Below are 19,825 nucleotides of genomic sequence, written 5' to 3' on the forward strand. Positions count from 1 at the left end.
GACAAAAGCTGCTCTCTCTTCCATGCCGTGGTGTCATTCTCCAGGACACAGGGGCCCAACATGACCATAAAATGTGAAGTTTTACGTCTGTCTCTAGAACAGTTGGGGAGGTAACAGCATGCTGCTTGAGTCAGAAGTAATGGGACTTTATTTTCCTCTCTCTTCTGCACTGCAAACCTCGCCAAAACATTCATTTGTTTCCATTATGGACCCAGCTATTTATCTAATAGGCGGCATGGCATCTCAGCAAGGGCTTGATTGTGTAGTGTGTGTTCCAAAGTATGAATCATATGCCTATCACTGGAGAAGAATTACTCTAAACTCATTTTTGCTCACTCACTAATCAGCAACATGGTGTCAAGTAGGTTAATATATATACATTTAAGAAAACCCAAAGCTTACTATTTTACCTATTCTCACCTGCATTCAACCTTTAACTTCCTACCTCATCATCTTTAAATGTCAGATCTGGCTTCTGTGTTACTTAGTAAGGCATCCAATTATAAGGAGTCATGCTTTTCTTTATTACTATCAAAACACATAAAGTCCTCAGTATTACTGCTTAGTTTTCTGAAAACTACATTCGAACAGAAAGGCTTTCAATTAAATTTGACAGTATAAAAATCCATTTGCTTTCCTGAATATTGTTAACATTTTGCACAATTATTTTAATCCCTATTTAGCTTACAGTTATGAAACTCCTTTCATATGCCAGGTATTGAGCACTTGATGGTATGAAAGCAAAGGAGAGCCATAAGCCAAAGATATGTTCTTAATGTCCCTCTATACCCCATCTCCATAATCATAGCCTATAGAGAATCTGGAAGCAGACAACAACATACAGCTGATAAGTAAGGACAGCCCCTCTATTAAAAGAGGAGTTTCAAACTGAATCTTGACATAACTAGTGCTAGCCTGGGGTAAGAAAGAAGAAACAGCTGTGGGAGAAACTGGAGGAAACATACCCTGAGTACACTTCCCAGCCAGCTGTTGCTAAGACATGCAGAGCAAGTGATTGAAGGCTTCTGATTTCTCAAGGGGCAATGCAAATCTGTATTTTTATTTAAAACCCTCTGATATCTAAATGCTGGCAACATATCCATTTTACAAACACACACACACACACACACACAATCACTGTGACCTCTGATTTAAAGATAGCCCCCGACTGAATTAACAACTAGAGTTGGAGCTTGATATAAAATAAGACAATGAGGCAGATGTCTGTCTGAAGAAGGCTGTGCAACGGGCTCAAGACAGTAAAACTATGGTGGGAACTTTATCTGGGCCTACAGATAAGACGACGGAGCTTGTCTACACAAGGGGAAAAGAGCGGGGATTGGGAAACTCCTTGGGCTTGGAAAGACATGAGGAATGCACAGACCTTTCACCTCAAGGAGGGACAAAAGAGCTCTATGGTCAGTCGTAGAGCATGAGAGCAGGGAGACAGGATGTGGCTTGATATAGGCAAGAACAACCTCCCAATGACCTCTCAGGGATGAAAGGTAAGAAGGGCTTCAAGGAGAAAGTGCACCATAAAGATCAAATACATTCACCATGAAAACATAACAGCTAGGGGCAGGGCCAGCATTAGAAGAAGTTTCTGTTTCTTTTTTCTTTTTTAAAGATTTACTTATTTATTTCAAAGAGAGAGAGAGAGCACATAAGTAGGGGGAGGGGCAAAGGGAGAGAGAGGATCTTCAAGCACTCTCCACTAAGCGTGGAGTCTAATGTGAGGCTCAATCCCATGACCCTGAGATCATGACCTGAGCTGAAATCAAGAGTTGGACGCTTAACCGACTGAGCCACCAGGCGCCCCAAAGTTCTGCTTCTAAAATTGTTTCTTCTAGGTAGACCCTTCTACCTTTGCGACTTTTTTATTTATTTATTTATAAATAAATTTGTTATTGGAGCACTACAAAGGGAAGATGGTTCAATTTGTCATTTTCTTACACTGTGGAAAGCAAAAAGAAATTAAAGCATCAGGAGCTTTTATATGTGATATAACTAAAAAAATTAAAATACACCCACCAATGCAAATAAATTAGATCTTAAGTAAAGGCATGTAGATACAATTTTATATTTCATGTATTTAAAATATGGCAAACATAATAATGTAAAATCATCTGTGTCTACATATTCTTTAGAATGATTTCTTGAGACTTTATAATCAGCATTTTATGTCATCTGGGTTTTCTCAACCTTGCATCATAAATTTATTAAATAAATGTTATTTGAATATAAATATATAGGTATATATTTCATTTGTATATGTATACATGTGTAATTCTATGTAATTCTACTGGTACAACTATAAAGTTTTTTGGATGCATATACATTATATAAACACATGTCCGACATTCTCACAGAACAATAGTCATAAAGGCAAAAAACTTCATATCAATGGCAAATGTTTCACTGCTCAGTTCTTTTTGGGTTTCTCTTATTCTCTTGAATTATTTTTTTCCATAAGTTCTACAAGCTCAGCAAGTTTCATCTTTCAATACTTTCAGGATGATTACCATGAATTAAGAAGCATTACAGTTTAAATAAGAGAAATAGTCTTAAAAGAAATTTCAAAAATGCATTAAGGGTGCCATTTAAACCTATACCCAATTGGCAATGGTGATTTATTAACTATGCATTCTTCCACAGAAACAGTGGATGTTACACTAAGGTACATTAAGTTTAAATACTTAAATGGTAAAATAGATTAGAAAGTGTTTTTACTTAATAAACAATAAAGTTCCTCTATCCTGACCTCCTCTAAAATTTGGTGAAAGAGATAGTGAGGTATTCAATCAAGAAAATGGATAGAATAGGCTGACTCGCAGGTAGGGTATACATTCCCTATGATTTCCCCCTGCTGCCATATAGAAGGACTAAATGACTTTTTTTTTTAAATTGTGTTGTCTGAAATTGATGACTACCCTGTCCCTCCCATGAGCTGGTTAAAAGAAAATAACCAAAGCTGCAAGAAAAACAAAGAGAATCACATCCTTCCCTAGTTTGTATCTAAAGTAACAATAAATTCAAAATACATGAGAAGAAATAATGCAATAAATTCAAAATACAAAAGAGAAACACAAGTCAGAGGAAATGCAACTTCTGAAATATGATGGTATACTAGGAAAGACAGCATCAAGATTGTAAGAAATCTGATTTCAAACCCCTAATGTTTTTGGAATGAAATCTATGAATAGGTAGATACCTTGTTACATTATCCATGGTCCCAAATTTTAGGTCTATATCTACTGTAATCAAGCAAACAAGCATCATTATTCAATAGTAACTAAAAATAATAAAAAGAATATGGGCTCTAGGTCACAGCTGGTTATTAACAGAATAGGAAATGGGAATATGATTTTCCAAATTCCATTTGTTTAAGAAAGGGTGCATGTTTTATTTTTTATAATTTTTTTTAACTATGTACAACCTCTTTTCATTTTTTTAAAGATTAATGAAATAAATAAGATAAATGCTATGGAAAGGCAAACCATTCTTACCTGTGCTCTCAAGGAGGTTATAGTACAATAATGACTAGCTAGGAAAGACTGTCCAAGATATTGAAGTTAGTGAAGCAGTTCAGTCATTCCTGTTTTTTTTTTTTTTAAGATTTATTTATTTATTTTAGAGAGAGAGAGTGCATGAGAGCAGGGGGGAGGGGTAAAGGGAGAGAAAGAGAGAAATTTAAGCAGACTTCTTGCTGAGCATGGGCCTGATACAGGGCTTGACAGGGGGCTCAATCTCATGACCGAGGTCAGGACCCAGAGATCACAATTGATCTCTGAGCAGAAACCCAGTCAGACGCTTAACTGACTGTACCATCCAGGTGCCCACAGTTCAGTTATTTCTTGAAAAGGAGGTTTGGAGGGAGGCACTACAGTACAGTGATTAGGTCAACAGACTTTGGAGTTATATTCCCTTGGATGAATCTTTGTTTAATAATTTTGAGAAAGTTACTGAACCTCTCTGGGTGTTTCAGTTTCCCTCTCCATAAATGATAAAAGCAACTACCTCTTTTTTTTGGTGAGAATTATATGAGATAAATTTTAAGCACTTAGGTCACTGCCTGGCATATATGGAGAGCTCAATAAATGCTAGATTGTATCAAATTTGGAGATGGTTATTAAAAGTGAATGGGACTTCTGGCTATGGCAGACAAACTTGTAAAACCATTTCTCCTACTGAGATCAAGCAGGAAAGATAAATAACATATGGAAAGCACCTGTTGAAGGCATCAGGTGGCTATCAAAGAGCAAAGACTTGAAAAGCCAAGATTCCAGAGAAAGGAAATCACAGAAGTGAATGCAATACCACTTTCCTATCAAGGCACTTGGCAATTTACAAGCAAGATTTAGAGACTGAGAAACTGAACAGAACTTCACACAGTCTCACAGAGCTAAGGAAAACATAGGGGTTCAGGGCCATTAAGGCAAAAGGTCCTGTAGTAAAACCCAGGCCTGGGTGGAGATTCCTGAAGGACTACTTTCTAAGAGCAAGTGCTAACCAGAAATATACCAGTCTTTATAAGAACTGATGCTCAACTTTGAATGAGCTTAGCCCTGACAGTATTAAAATAATCTCTTCCATCCTACCTGCCAAACAGAAAAAGTAAACCCTCACTGGAGGAAGAAAACATCATCCACAACCTCAAAGTATTTTTTAGCAGTTTGTAAACAATGCCCAACATTCGATCAAAAATTATCTGGCATGCAAGGAAACAGGACCAATAAATGAAAATCTAGAGGAAAAGAAAAAAAAAAAACACATGATAGAAACAGACCCACAGGGAAATTAGATATTAGTTATCAGCCATAAACTTTAAAGGAGCTGTTATTAATACATTAAGGAAATAGAGGGCAAAATGGTTAATTTTATAAGGTAATTAAATCTATGCACAAGACACAAATGGATACTATGACACTGGAAAACGCATTAAAGTGAACAGTTGGTAATCTGACATAAAACTAAGAAAATGACAATATGCTTTTTGGGCTTTCTCTTCATCCTAAGTAAATGGTATCTTCGAAGTGAACTAAAATAAACAGCTGTGTAACAATGGGGAACTATAACTTAAAACAGAATTTTAAATCTTTGGTTCAATAATACAGAGATACAACCTCAGGAGAGATAACTTATTCATTTAAAGGAATCTGAGCCTCCACTACTCCTCTCACCAGTATGGCTAGAAGAATATTGGGATTTTGATGAGGGAACAGTGAATGCCCTGAATAAATCTGTATTCACTCTTATTTTAAACAGTAGAAGTACTCTCCTATCTCAATCCTATTATGAGCAAAATTGTTATAAGTACAAATGTATGTTCTAATTTTGACCATTATTGATCTAGTTTGCACTGTGAAAAATTATACTGTTGGAGAAATTTCTGTATGAGGAACATGGCAGAGTTGAAGGTCATCTGAGTGGTTAGTATGGGCAGTTGGCACAGAAAGAGTTACTAAAAGAAACATAATTATCTACTGGAATAAATCACTTGAGGGAAATAAAAATGAAATTTGTCAATAAGTTTATTCAATGCATTACTAATTTTACTCTACAATTAAACCAAGTGCTCTATTGGTAGTTTCTGCATACATCAGATTTTTTTTTCTCACTCAAATAAAATAAAATAAAACAAAGCTGGCATTAGCCAGTTAGAAGCAACTAGGTATAGAAAGAATTGTACTTAGTTCCCTATCTATAATGTTGGTTCTGCAAATTTAACCTGGACAAGAGCACAAAATTATACTCTTTATTATGTCCTTATGATTTCGCTAGCTCTATAACTCAACTAAGAATACTTCTACCTGTATGAGATTGTAATTGTATCATATACTGGAGTTAGATAAAAAGATTATTAAACACCAAACATTAGCCAATATTTATTAAAAAACAAATGAGAAATATATTTGTGAATCGTTATACATAATCTCCTTCGGAAAGAAAAAAATAATGTTGAGGTACCTTGGCATCACCGAATTAGAGCCTTTAGTCCCGGATTTGTCCTTAACTAGCTCTGTGACCTCAAGCATGTCATTTAACCTTTCTGATGCAGTCTGCTTAGCCATAAAATAAAGATAATTGTGATATGATCTAATTCCATAATTAAGCTACCTTCATGTGCCAGTGCCTTTATGGATATTAAGAATATGAGATATCACTGAAGAACAGAAAACTATACTGTATGTGAAAGCACTTTGTCAAGGATAATACATTATACAAACAACTAACTATTTTATGCTATTGTGATCATAAATGTTTTTTCTAGAAGTGTCAGAAGCATCTAGCTTTCTCCTCAAATGCAAGGGAACCCTTACTGTACCAAATTTTACACATAGAAATTTGCATCAGCAAAATAAAATACATGACAATTATTGGGAAAAAATTAAGGTAGAATATGAAATAAAAAGCTGCTTTCTAACCAGAACAGAGAAAGGACAGTAAGGCCAATAATAAAGTAATGACTTGCTTAGAACTCTGAGTTCAGGAGGACTAGTGTTCAATAGGATAATGGTCTGGAAATATAAAGAAAGTGTTAAAATTGCCTATCAGTCTAATATTCCCCATGACAAAACAGGAAAATCATAGTGGAAAATTTTTCTTTGATTATAATAAAGAAAAAAAACATTTAAAAAATACCAAATCCACTACAAAGAAGGAATAGGAAAAATGAACTGCTACTCTGCAATGCGAGACACCCACTGAGAACAGTATATATAAAGATGATGATTTTTATAATATAGACTAGAAAGAGAGACCACAATAAAAAAAACAACAACAACAAACTTCTGTTTTGAAAAGCCTACAGTTAGTGAGATTTAAGACCCTAGACTTACTGACCCTACATCTTTCCAGAAACCTTACCACTGCTGGTTAAAATAGTTGAAAATTAACATTCTATAATGATATTCTGCAGTGTCAGGATTACACTAGATTATTATGAAAACTAAAAATGAATGAGTCCCTTTGAGATATATTCTCCCAGCTTGCAACTAAGGTGATACAAGAATATGATGGGCTATGATATCAAAACATAGCTGTGGATAAAGAAGCACCAAGCAGACCAGATTCTATGTTTTATTTTATTTATATTATTGCCCCAAGTAAGCGATTAATTCCACATGGAAGAATTCTTCAAAGGAGTGGAAATATTTAAAATAAAAAGCTGACCTAGTTAATTGAAATAAAACTATCCCTCACTTTATAGAAAAGATGTATCTCAGAAGACTTGACCAAAGTGAATAATTTTTAAGTTGTCAACATCCTTTTAATAGTCAAGGATTCATTTGCTAACAAAAAATAACCCTTCAAATGAGATACTGAGTCTGTATTATTATAAATACCCATTAACCCATGGGTTAATAATGCCCATCATCAATTCACATTGTCAAAATTTCTGTCATGCCTAGTGACTGCCTAAAATATCACATCTACTGTTCCTGGAATTTTATTCTTATATTTGTTTTCTTCCCAAAAAGTTTAGGTTGTCTAATAGACTGTGATTATATTGTCAATAGAGTTTTTAAACTAAACATGCTATTATTCTAATTTAGACATTCTGTAAATTTAGGGCTATAATTTAGTAAATTTCCATTCTTTGTGAATTTGGTAAGATGAAACAAACTATAAGTTTAAATTCCATTATTCTTTCTGTCATTTAGAACTCTAATTAATTTTGCCTATCAGGTTGAAATACACACTGGCCAAAGAGATTGTGGGTCCTGATATGCTCTTGGTATTGGGTCACTGAGCCACACAAGTTTTCACGTATACTAAGACTTTTGCAATTAGAATCAAAACATGTCACAGAAATTGACAAGGCAAAAAGAAACAAAAAATAAATATAATCAGATATAGGAGAGACGTCCTTCCAAGTTGGAAGTGTTTCTTCTTAGAGATATTTCATTGTAATACCATCAGGATATAATTGTTCAATAATTCTATGAAATTTATCAATCATAATGCCAATGACATCAGAATAAAAAACAAAATCCAAAGAATTAACAATCAGTGCTATATAGTAGATTAAAAAAATTTTTGTATGAAGCAAAAGAAACCAAGACATTAGAAAGTGATATGAGGTTCATGACTGTAAAATGTCCCTTTCTTGACACTTGGAGAAAAAGAGGTCAAGATCAAGGGGAAAGAACATCATCAATACATTACTTACTTCTTTGTATCCAAAGATGATGCGTCCATCCATGAGGAGGGTTGCCTGGAATGTGAAGCTTCCCAGGTTGTAATTATCCTGGAGATGCACGTGGTCCCACTGGACAACAAGTGCTGTGCCTATAAACCCCATTGAAACAGAAGAAATGCATTGATAAATATATATCAATCAATTCTGGAGAGAGACTTCACCAAACCATAGATATAGTCTTAAAATCTAGTAGTTGTGCCTCTTGAACTTTATATGGTTAATTGGAATTCTGTTATTGAAATAGTATTTGGGATATTTTTAAACAATTGAGTATTCTCTAAATATTTAGTAAAATCGAATCTCATATTGAGGTTAATATTGAGCCCAGTATGAGGGAATTTTGCCTTAGGAAGTCCATTAATGTTAATGTGTACTGCCTGCTTAAATTTCTATGAGCCACTTTTAAAATGTAGCCCAAGTGGATTGAATGAACTTCAAATACATCTGACAAATGCTGAGAACACATTCAGAAAGCTAGAATCACTTATAAAAGACCTGAAAATGTCTCTTCGATATTTAGAATTATACTCTTCCAAGCTGAAAAAAATTCCTTCAGCACTAATGGGAATTTTCTTCTCTGGTTCACAATGCCTGCATTTCTGTCTTTGTTGTATTGCTTCAAGGAGGCTGCAAGGCAGCTTAAAGGGCCCCAAGCAAAGATTTCTGAAGCCCCCTTGAAGTACACTGGGATGAATGAATCTTCAGTGCTATGTATCATATTCTGATGAGTCAACCTGCCAGAATTAACTATAAAACTATTAACATGAAATGTGAACTGAAATAGTTTAATTGCCACTGATGAGAAGTCATAGTTTTGTTTTAAATGACATTGTTTATTTTCTATTTTTTTTTTTTTTCTAAAAAATGAGCAGCTAAGACTTTTGCTTAGCTCTAAGTTTTGGATATTTTGGTTGGTTAAAATAAATGTTTACATTCTGTGAAAAATGTTTCACAGAAATGAAAAATGTTTTACAGAAAATGAAATTCACAGAACTAAAAGAGATAAACTTAACTCCCAGGTTGATTAAAATTGATTAAATTAGGAAAAACAAAAACAAAAAACCCTCAAGATTGTATGACAGAGAGCTTCTGTCTGGGTTAGTGAAGATGTGGCGTTGCTGGGAGAGTAGTGTGCCCAGGGAGGGCATGCAAGCTCCACACCTCTCCCCACATGTCTTGCCTTATGCACTTCTTCCATCCGACTGCTCATGAGTTAATCCCTGTACCTGACTGATGTAAAACAGAATACTGTCTTCACTGTGTTTTTGAGTTCAACATAATGCTGAGAGCTTTTGACCAAGATGGTGACATGGGAGGCTTCTGAATTTCCCTCCTTCCATGGACACACCCAATGTACACACAGAGCTACATACAGAGCAATTTCCTCTGAGAGAAATCTAAAAAATAGCCAAGTAACTGCTAGAATTTGGGCAACTGAGAAAATACCCACATTGAAACTGCATGCATCTAGCTGCTGTGATCCTCTCTGAAACCCAAAAGAGCCAGTGGGCACTTCCCCCACCTTCTTCCTTTTGCTCACTCTGACAATAAAAACAGGCCGCCAACATCCTTCTGGAAAGGAGCTTGCACATGTCTGGCACCCAGCTTTTGTTGCTGCCACCTGAGAGACAGGTCCCCAGATCACCTGGTTCTGATAGACAACTGGATTTGCATTTACAAGTCCCACAGGACTGTAGCAGACAAGGAAGCAACAGGTATGCCCATGAGTACTTGCCATAGCTATGCCCCTAGGGCTCAGCAGAGAGGCAGCAGGCAAAAATGCCCATCTTTCCCTGGAAGGGGTGTGACTATGTACTTTATAAGCTGTAGCATGAGGGTCTGGCTTCTAATTAGTCCATTTAGCTGCTGACTATTATCCTCCCCAGGACCCAAAAGAGCCAATGACCACTTCCTCCACCATCTCTCTCTGGCTAACTTCAACAATAAAACCAAGTTGCCAGTATCTACCTTCAAAGAACTTGTCCATACATCTAGTGTCCTCACTTTTATAGCTCCATCCAAGTTTTAGGCAGCCAAATCACCTTGCTATAGCAAGATGATAGCCAATGAGGCTTGTATTCACAAATCCTAGAGGATTATAGCAAATAAACAGTTTTTAAATGGGCAAAGGAGCACCCCCTTATGGCTAGTAGAGAGACCAGGCAAAAATGCCTATCTCCCAGTTTCCCCCCAGAAGGAGTTTGACTGCATACTTTCTTAGCTGCTGCCTGAGGGTCTGGCTCCAGATCAACCCCACATATAGGTGTTGACTATGATCATTCCCTTTGACACACTGATGGGTCTTGGCATACTCTCAACTACTGGGAACCACTAAGAACAAAACAGTATCATAGAGATTTAAGAGACATAGATAATCATAGAGATTTAAGAGACAACCAGGAGCTCAGTCTAGGCTTATTGATGCAGTTTGTGTCCTACATAAGCCACTCTGAAAAGACTGGATAAGGTGGCTATTTTATCTAATGTGCAGAAACTAAGAGAGTCAAGAAAAATGAAAAACAACAACAACAACAAAAAAACCCCAAAACAGGGAAATATGTTCCAAACAAAAGAACAAGCGAAATCTCCAGAAACCAATCTTAATGAAACATCAGTAAGTTAATTTACCTCATAAAAATGCTCATTGAAGTTACAAGAGTAATACATGAACAAAGTGAGAATTTCAACAGATATAGAAAGCATAAAAAGTACTAAATACAAATCAAAGAGATGAAGAATACAATACTGACCTGAAAATTTTAATAGAATGATTCAACAACAGACTAGATCAAGTAGAAGAAAGGAACAATGTACTCGAAGACAGTGCAGTGGAATTCACCCAGTCAAAAAACAAAAAGAAAAAAGAGTGAAGATAGCTTATGGGACATATGGGACACCATCAAGTGGACTGATGTTCCTATTATAGGAATCTCAGAAAGAGAAGAGAAAGAAAGGGGAAGAAAGCTTGTTCAAAGAAATAATGGCTGAAAACTTCCTTACCTGTAGAAATAAATAGACATCCAGATCCAGGAAGCCCCCAAATACCAAATAAGATGAATCAAAGGAGACTATCATTTAGACACACTATAATTAAATTATCAGAAGTTGAAAACAAAGAATCTTAAAAGCAGCAAGAGAAAAGCAACTTACTCCTTATAAAGGAACCTCCATAAAACAATTAGAAGATTTTTCAACAGAAACATTGCAGGCCAGAGTGAATAGGATGAGATATTCAAGGTGCTAATAGAAAGGAAAAAAACTGCCAACTAAGAGTACTCTACCAAAAAAATTTGCCTTTCAGAATTGGCAGAGAAATGGAGTCTTCCATACAAGCAAAAACTGAAGGAGTTCATCACAACTAGACCAGCTTTATAAGAAATGTTAAAGGGAGTTCTTTAGGCTGAAATGAAAGGATACAAATAAGTAATAGGAATTATATGAAAATATAAAACTCACTGGGGTAAAGGTAAATATATAGTTAATTAAGAATATTCTAATATTGTTGGGGCGCCTGGGTGGCTCAGTCGTTACGCATCTGCCTTCGGCTCAGGTCATGATCCCGGAGTCCCAGGATCGAGCCCCGCATCGGGCTCCCTGCTCCGTGGGGAGCCTGCTTCTCCCTCTCCCACTCCCTCTGCTTGTGTTCCCTCTCTCGCTGTGTCTCTCTCTGTCAAATAAATAAATTAAAAAAAAAAAAAGAATATTCTAATATTGTAACAGTAATGGGTAAATCACTAATAACACATGTATAAAGGTTAAAAGACAAAAGCATAAAAAAGAACTATAGTAACTTGTTAATGGATACACAATAGAAAAAGTTGTAAACTGTGACATCAAAAACATAAAATGTGGTGGAGGGTATAAAATATAGAGCTATTGTATGAGTCTGAGTTAGTCATTATTGGCTTAAAATAGATTGTATAAATATAAGGTGTTTTATATAAGCCTTATGGAAACCACAAAACAAAAGCCTATAGTAGAAACACAGAAGATGGAGTAGAAGGAATCTAAGCATAGAGCTACAGAAAATGATCAAATCACAGAGGAAAAGAGCAAGAGAGGAAGAAAGGAAAAAAGGAACTACAAAACAGCCAGAAGACTACTACCAAAATGACAACAGTAAATCCATACCTATCAATGGTTATTTTAATTGTAGATGGACTTAAATTCTCCAATCAAAAGTCATAGAGTGAAAAAAAAAAAAGAGTGGCCGAAGAGATAAAAAAGAACAAAAAGACTATTATATATGCTGCTTATAGGAGACACACTTTAGTTTTAAGGACACAGGTAGATCGAAAGTGTAATTATGGAAGACAATATTCCATGCAAATGGAAACCAAAAGAAAGCAGGGATAGATAGAATTATATTAGATATTATAGACTTTAAGCCAAAACCTGTAACAAAAGGCAAAGGAGATCATTATATAATGATAAATGGGTCAATTCATTAAGAGGATATAACAATTGCAAAAATTTATGCACCCACATAAGAGCAGCTAAATATATAAAGCAGATATTAACAGATCTGAAGGCAGAAATAAACAGCAAAGCAGTAATAGTAGGGAACTTCATATCCCACTTTCAACAATGGACAGATCATCCAGTCAGAAAATCAATAAGGAAACATTGGACTTAAACTACCTGTTAGACTAGATAGACCTAACAGAAATATGCAGAATATGTCATCAAACAGTAGCAGAATATACATTCTACTCAAGTGCACATGGAACATTCCCCAGGACAGATCATATGTTTGGCCACAGGACAAGTCTTAACAAATTTATGAAGACTGAAATTATATCATTCACGTTTTTTGACCAAAATGGTATGAGACTAGAAATTACAAGCAGAAGGAAAACTAGAAAATTCACAAATATGTGGAAGTTAAAAAACATCTTCCTGAATAACCAATGAGTCAAAGAAGAAATCAAAAGGAAATTCTAAAAATACCTTGAGATAAATAAAAATGGAAACACAACATATCAAAACTTATGGGATGCAGCAAAAGCAGTTCTAAGAGGAAAATGGATAGCCATAAATGCTTTCATTAAGAAAAAAGAAAGACCTCAAAAAACAACCTAACTTTACACCTTAAGACAGAACTAGAAAAAGAAGAATAAACCAAGCCCAAAGTTAGCAGAAGGAAATAACAAAGATCACAGCAGTAATAAATGAAATGGAGACTCAAAAGAAAATAGGAATGATCAATGAAATAAAGAACTGTTTTTTTAAGATAAAAAAATTGACAAAATTTTAGCTAGACTAAGAAAGAGAAAAGACTCAAATAAATAAAAACAGAAATGAAAGTGGAGGCTTGACTACTGAAAACACAGAAGTACTAAGGATTATAAGAAACTAGTGTGAACAATTATATGCCAACACACTGGACAACTTAGAAGAAATATATAAATTCCTAGAAACATACCACTAATCAAGACTGAATCATGAAGGAATAGAAAACCTAAACAGACCAATTACTAGTAAGGAGATTGAATCAGTAATTAGAAAAAAGGAGATTGAATCAGTAATTGGAAAAAAAGGAAAGTCCAGGATCAGATGGCTTCACTGGGGAGTCCTAGCAAACATTTAAAAAAAGAATTAGTAGAGGGGGAGACAAACCATGAGAGACAATGGACTCTGAAAAACAAACTGAGGGTTCTAGAGGGGAGGGGGGTGGGAGGATGGGTTAGCCTGGTGGTGGGTATTGAGGAGGGCACATTCTGCATGGAGCACAGGGTGTTATGAACAAACAATGAATCATGGAACACTATATCTAAAACTAATGATGTAATGTATGGGGATTAACATAAGAATAAAAAAAAAAGAATTAGTAGCAATCCTTATTAGAAGAAAAAATACTTCCAAGTTTATTTCACAGGACCAGCAGGGTATCAGGGTATCAGCACATTCAAGAAAAGAAACTTACAGAACAATATCCCTGATGAAAATAGATCCAAAAATCTTCAACAAAATATTAGCAAACCAATTCAACAGTACATTAAAAGGTTCATACACCATGATCAAACTGGATTTATTCCTGGGATGCAAGGATAATTCAATATACACATATCAAGCAATGTGATAAACACAGTAATAAAATGAAGGATAAAAATTATATAATTATCCAAATAGATGCAAAAAAATTTTTTGACAAAATTCAATATCATTTCATGATAAAAATGCTTAACAAATTATTGATAGAATGTATCTTAACATAACAAAGTCCATAAATGACAAGCCTGTAGCTAACATCATTCTTAAGAGTGAAAAGTAGAAAGCTTTTCTTCTAAGATCAGGAAAAAGACAAGGATGCCCACTCTCACTATTTTTATCCAATATTGTACTGGAAGTGCTAGCAAGAGAAATTAGTTAAGAAAAAAATAAAAGAAATCCAAATTGGGAAAAATGAAGTAAAATTGTTTCTGTTTGAAGATGGCATAAAATATTTCTATTTTAGGAGGGGGAAGAGGGGATGGGTTAGCCTGGTGATGGGTATTAAAGAGGGCACGTACTGAACGGAGCACTGGGTGTTTATATGCAAACAATGAATCATGGAACACTACATCAAAAACTAATGATGTAATGTATGGTGAGTAACATACATAATAAAATACAAAAAATTAAACAAAAAAATGCAAATAAAGTAAATGCTATTAAAAGAAAAAAAAAGAAAAGAGTGTTGCTTATAATGGCTTCAAAGACAATAAAATACCTAGGAATACATTTAAACAGGAAGATGAAAGATCTGTATGTTGAAAACTATAAGATATTGATGATAGAAATTAAGGAGACACAAATAATGTAAAAATATTCCATATTCATGGACTGGAAGAATTAATATTGTTAAAATGTCATACCACCCAAAGCAATCTACAGATTCAATGCAATCCTTACAAAAATTCTGATGACATTTTTCGCAGATATAAAACAGAATCCTAAAATTTGTATGGAGGCACAAAAGACTCCAAATAGCTAAGCAATTTTGAAAAAGAAAAGCAAAACTGGCAGCATCACACTTTCTGATTTCAAAGTATTACAAAACTTTAGTAATCAAAACAGTATGGTACTGGCATAACAACAGACACCTAGATTAATGGAACATAACAGAGAGCCCAGAAATAAACGTGTTCTTATGTGGTTAATTAATTTTCAATAAAGAAGCCAAGAATACACAATGGAGAAAGGACAGTCTCTTCAATAAATTGTGCTTGGAAAAGTGGAGAACCACACTCAAAAAAGTGAAACTGAACCCCTAAATCACTGTATACAAAAATCAACTCAAAATGGATTAAAGGCTTGATAAGACCTGCAACCGCAAAAGTCCTAGAAGAAAACACAGAGGGTAAGCTCCTCGATATGTCTCAGTAATGATGTTTTTGGATTTAACACCAAAAGGAAAGGCAGCAAGAACAAAAACAACAAGGTGGACTATGTCAAACAAAAAATCTTCTGCACAGCAAAGGAAACCAAGAAAATGAAAAGGCAGCCTATGGAATGGGGAAAAAAATATTTGTAGACCACATATCCCATAACATGGTAATATCCAAAATATGCAAGGAACTGATATAACTAAATAGCAAACAAACAAAAAATGGGAAAGGGACCTAAATAGCCACTTTTCTAAAGGTGATATACACATGGCTAACAGGTATATGAAAAGGTGTTCAACAATACTAGTCTTGAGGGAAATACAAATCAAAAGCACAATGAGATAACACCTCACACCTGTTATGATGTCTATTATCAAAAAGAGAAGAGATAACAAATGTTGGCGAGCATGTGGAGAACAAGAAAACCATGTAGTCTGTTGGAAGTGTAAACTGTCACAGTCACTATGGAAAACAGTATGGAGGTTCCTCAAGAAACTAAAAACAGAACTACAGTATGATCTAGAAGTCCCACTACAGGGTATATACCAAAGGAAACAAAATCATTTCTCAAAGAGATCTCTGTACTTTCTTGTTCATTGCAGCATTATCCATACTAGCCAAATATGGAAACAACTTAAGTGTTCATCTGCAGATGAATGGATAAAGAACACACACACTGGAATATTATTCAGCCTGCAAAAAGAGTGAAATTGTGCCTCTGTGACCACATAAATGAATTGAAGGGCATTACGCTAAGTGGTGGGGGGTGGGAGGGATGGGGTGGCTGGGTGATAGACATTGGGGAGGGTATGTGCTATGATGAGCGCTGTGAATTGTGTAAGACTGATGAATCACAGACCTGTACCTCTGAAACAAATAATACATTATATGTTAAAAAAAGAAGAAGAAGAAGAAGATAGCAGGAGGGGAAGAATGAAGGGGGGAAAATCGGAAGGGGAGACAAACCTGGAGAGACTATGGACTCTGAGAAACAAACTGAGGATTCTAGATGGGAGGGGGTGTGGGGGGATGGGTTAGCCTGGTGATGGGTATTAAAGAGGGCACGTTCTGCATGGAACACTGGGTGTTATACGCAAACAATGAATCATGGAACACTACATCAAAAACTAGTGATGTAATGTATGGTGATTAACATAACATAGTAATAATAATAAAAAGAAAGAAATAAGCAAAACAGAGAAAAGGAAAAACTGCATACTATCACTTATATGTGGGACCTAAAAACAAAACACAACACAGTTGAACTCATAGAAACAGATTTTAGAGTATTGGTTGCCAGGAACTAGGGAATGAAGAAAATAGGAAGAGGGTGGTAAAAGCACACAATCTTTCATTTGCACTACAAATAAGGTCTGAGGATGTAATATATAACCTGGTGACTATAGCTTCTAATACTATATTGTCTAATTGAAATTTTCTGAGAGTAAAACAAGTGTTCTTAACCTGAAAAAAAAGGTAAATATGTGAAATGATGAATGTGTTAATTAACTTCGTTTTGGGGATCCTGTTTCAATGTATAACTATATCAGATTATCACCTTGTACACTTTAATATAGGAATGTGTTTGTTTCTTTGCAGTAAAAATTTAGATGTCAAAAAAAATTTTTTTGAATCTTTTCTTGGTGCTTTTAATCATAGGGAACACCTAACACATACCCTTGCAACAAGTGAAAACCCAAGTCTCTCCTTTTTATGGGCATCTATGTATTTATACTACCATTTTTTAAATATTAGAAAGGCAAGAGGATAATAATAGGCAGGAAACTTCCCATAAGCATAGAAGTACAGGGGTTTCTGATCAGGAAATGCCTCTGAACAGCATTCTCTTTTTCCTTCATGCATGTCTGCAACTCTCAAGCTCTAGCCTCTTCTTTATTCACTAATTTCTATGAGGCACTTTGATGGTACAGAGAAACATGGAATTGGAGGGCAGAAGACCTAGCCTCTGTTCTGTCTCTACTGCTGTTCACATGGCCTTGGACACAACCTTCATGAACCTGTTTGTTCTCCTACAACATGGTGGAGGAGGGCAGAATAATTCTTACTTTCTAGGGATTTCTGCATGAAATACGAGAAAATATAATTACCTCAAATTCTTTGCAAAGCAAGGTCTACATAATTGAGTAATTAAATGTTTTTCATGCAAATTCGGATGAAGATAATCTTAATATATTATCATCAGCAGGCTTTTTAAAATAACAATAAGTTTGCAAGTTTTATGTTTAGTAGTGTCATCATGGCTCTCCCAACATTGGTTAATTTAAATGGTTCTACATACATACTGAGTGGCTCATTCATAACTGAAAGATTATTTAAGTGTAAATGTTATTAAATTTAAAGCTACATATCTCTATACTGTTTTGTCAAATAACCAGTATTTCAAGTTTCATCTTATATTAAAAGTTACTGAAATCTAAAACTTTATGATCTACAGGATGGTAGGAGTGGCTTTTGGAGATAAATCTTATATTTCTCTATGTAGCCCCTAATTCACCTCTGTTCTCTAGGTAGTGTCTAATACAGGGAGCAACTGGGTAAGTAAACCAGGAAGGCACTTTCTTTGGACAATTAATGATGTAAGAGTACATACTGCCAAAAGAAAACCATGAGTTTAAGACTGGAATTTACATTTCTAAAGAACTGCTTTAGCATGGCCCATCTCCTGGCTTAGGGGCTGAAAATCCTATACCTTTTCTTTCACTATCAGCTCAAAATCTAGTGACACTGCTCCTTATCTCAAAGATGAAGTTGTTATTTAAGCTCATATATCAGGCCACATGACTTGCTACACCATCCTATGTGCTTATTGGAACTGAGCACTTGGAATTGAGCATCCCTGCAGTGTTTATTGAACCCTAATCAAGTTATCTCATCAGTAATGGATGCCAGTTTTTCATTTCCAAAATGAAAACAGGCAAGTAGGAGGAACTCGTGCCACTTCATGTCACCGTCAACTCTCAGTTTTCTGATTCTCTGCCCAGACTTCTGATCATTAGTAAGAATTATACTTTTTAATTTGCAATTCTAAACCATCAAATTATTTTTCTATAAAGTGTTTTATAACTTTTCTAGTTTTCGAACATTACTATTCTGTGGCTCACAAAGATTTCAGTCAACATCTATGCTACCTATGACATATGGAAGCATCATCTCATTTTTAAAATCTAGTGTTTTAATGTTTACAGAAATATATTAGAAGAAATTTTCTGAACTGCTCTGGTCTCTTTTAGAGAAATTTTGTTTTCCTAAAATGTTGAGTTTCCCATCCTTAAGCATTCTTTCAGTGATCCTAACTAATCAAAATTGGAAATATTTCAGTAAGTTGCTACTGTATAAAAGGACTTTTTGAGTACCTTTACAATATTCAAAAGTGTTTCATTCATTTAATAAAACACAAACAATAAATTACAGTTTTCATTGTCATATTGTGGGAACTCAGTACTCCCACTGGTCATTACACAGAAGATATTTCAATAAAGTAAAATACATTAACTCTTGAGTATTTTTATGATTCTCAGAATTAAAAAAATATCCTACATATTTAATTTTTAAAAATTTGTTCCCTCACTGAATAATTATGGGAGTCCTACTGTGTACTGACTTCCTGTGTCAGGTAGTGAAGATAAAATGATTTATTATAGTCACAGTCCTTGTTTTCAAAGAATTTAGTGTCCAGTTGGAGTGGCATACATTAATTTTTAAAAATCACTCAAACAAAAGTAAAATTCAAATATTAAGAGCTACCTAGGAAGGTGGTACACAAGAGAGTATATGGAGGGAGAGACGAGAGACTTACTTATTATGCTTTATGATTTAGCTGCTAATATTACGAAAACTCCATCATTAGAATCCTGTGCCCATGAGTGAATGTCTCCAACATCGCCAATAATTGACAGAGCTTGGGAAAGAATCAACTTTCATCAAATCATTTCCTATTTACAAAGGTGATTCTGTCAGAAGGGTCATGGAATAAGCTTCAGATAAGTTTCTGGCTGTAGTTCTGCCCCAAGTATCCTTACAATCTATTCATACATCCTTGGCATTAGCACCTCATTAATTTTTTTTTTAAAGGGAGAATAGAGTATAATAGTTCTTAAAATAACAGGAGAAGGTAATTATTATGGCTAACATTTGGAGTTACCTAATACTGGAACATACTTTAGTGTTATTCAAGTTGAAATGTGTTTCTCAGAGTGTATATCTAACTATATTTAGCTTCCTTTTTCATTTG

General features: G+C 35.0%; 1 protein-coding gene across 1 annotated transcript in view; it reads right to left on the reverse strand.

The window, feature by feature from the left end:
* PLXDC2 (plexin domain containing 2) overlaps window positions 1-19,825 on the reverse strand; it is a 457,639-nt gene that overhangs the window by 128,290 nt on the left and 309,524 nt on the right. Inside the window, exon 7 of the mRNA XM_045874316.3 lies at window positions 8,174-8,292. Within this exon, the coding sequence (XP_045730272.1) occupies window positions 8,174-8,292 (119 nt within the window). The remainder of the gene's footprint in view (window positions 1-8,173; window positions 8,293-19,825) is intronic.

Source organism: Mirounga angustirostris, unplaced genomic scaffold, assembly GCF_029215605.1.
Source record: "Mirounga angustirostris isolate CCGP_5_RB_7025 unplaced genomic scaffold, mMirAng1.0.hap1 SCAF_5, whole genome shotgun sequence".
NCBI lineage: Eukaryota > Metazoa > Chordata > Mammalia > Carnivora > Phocidae > Mirounga > Mirounga angustirostris.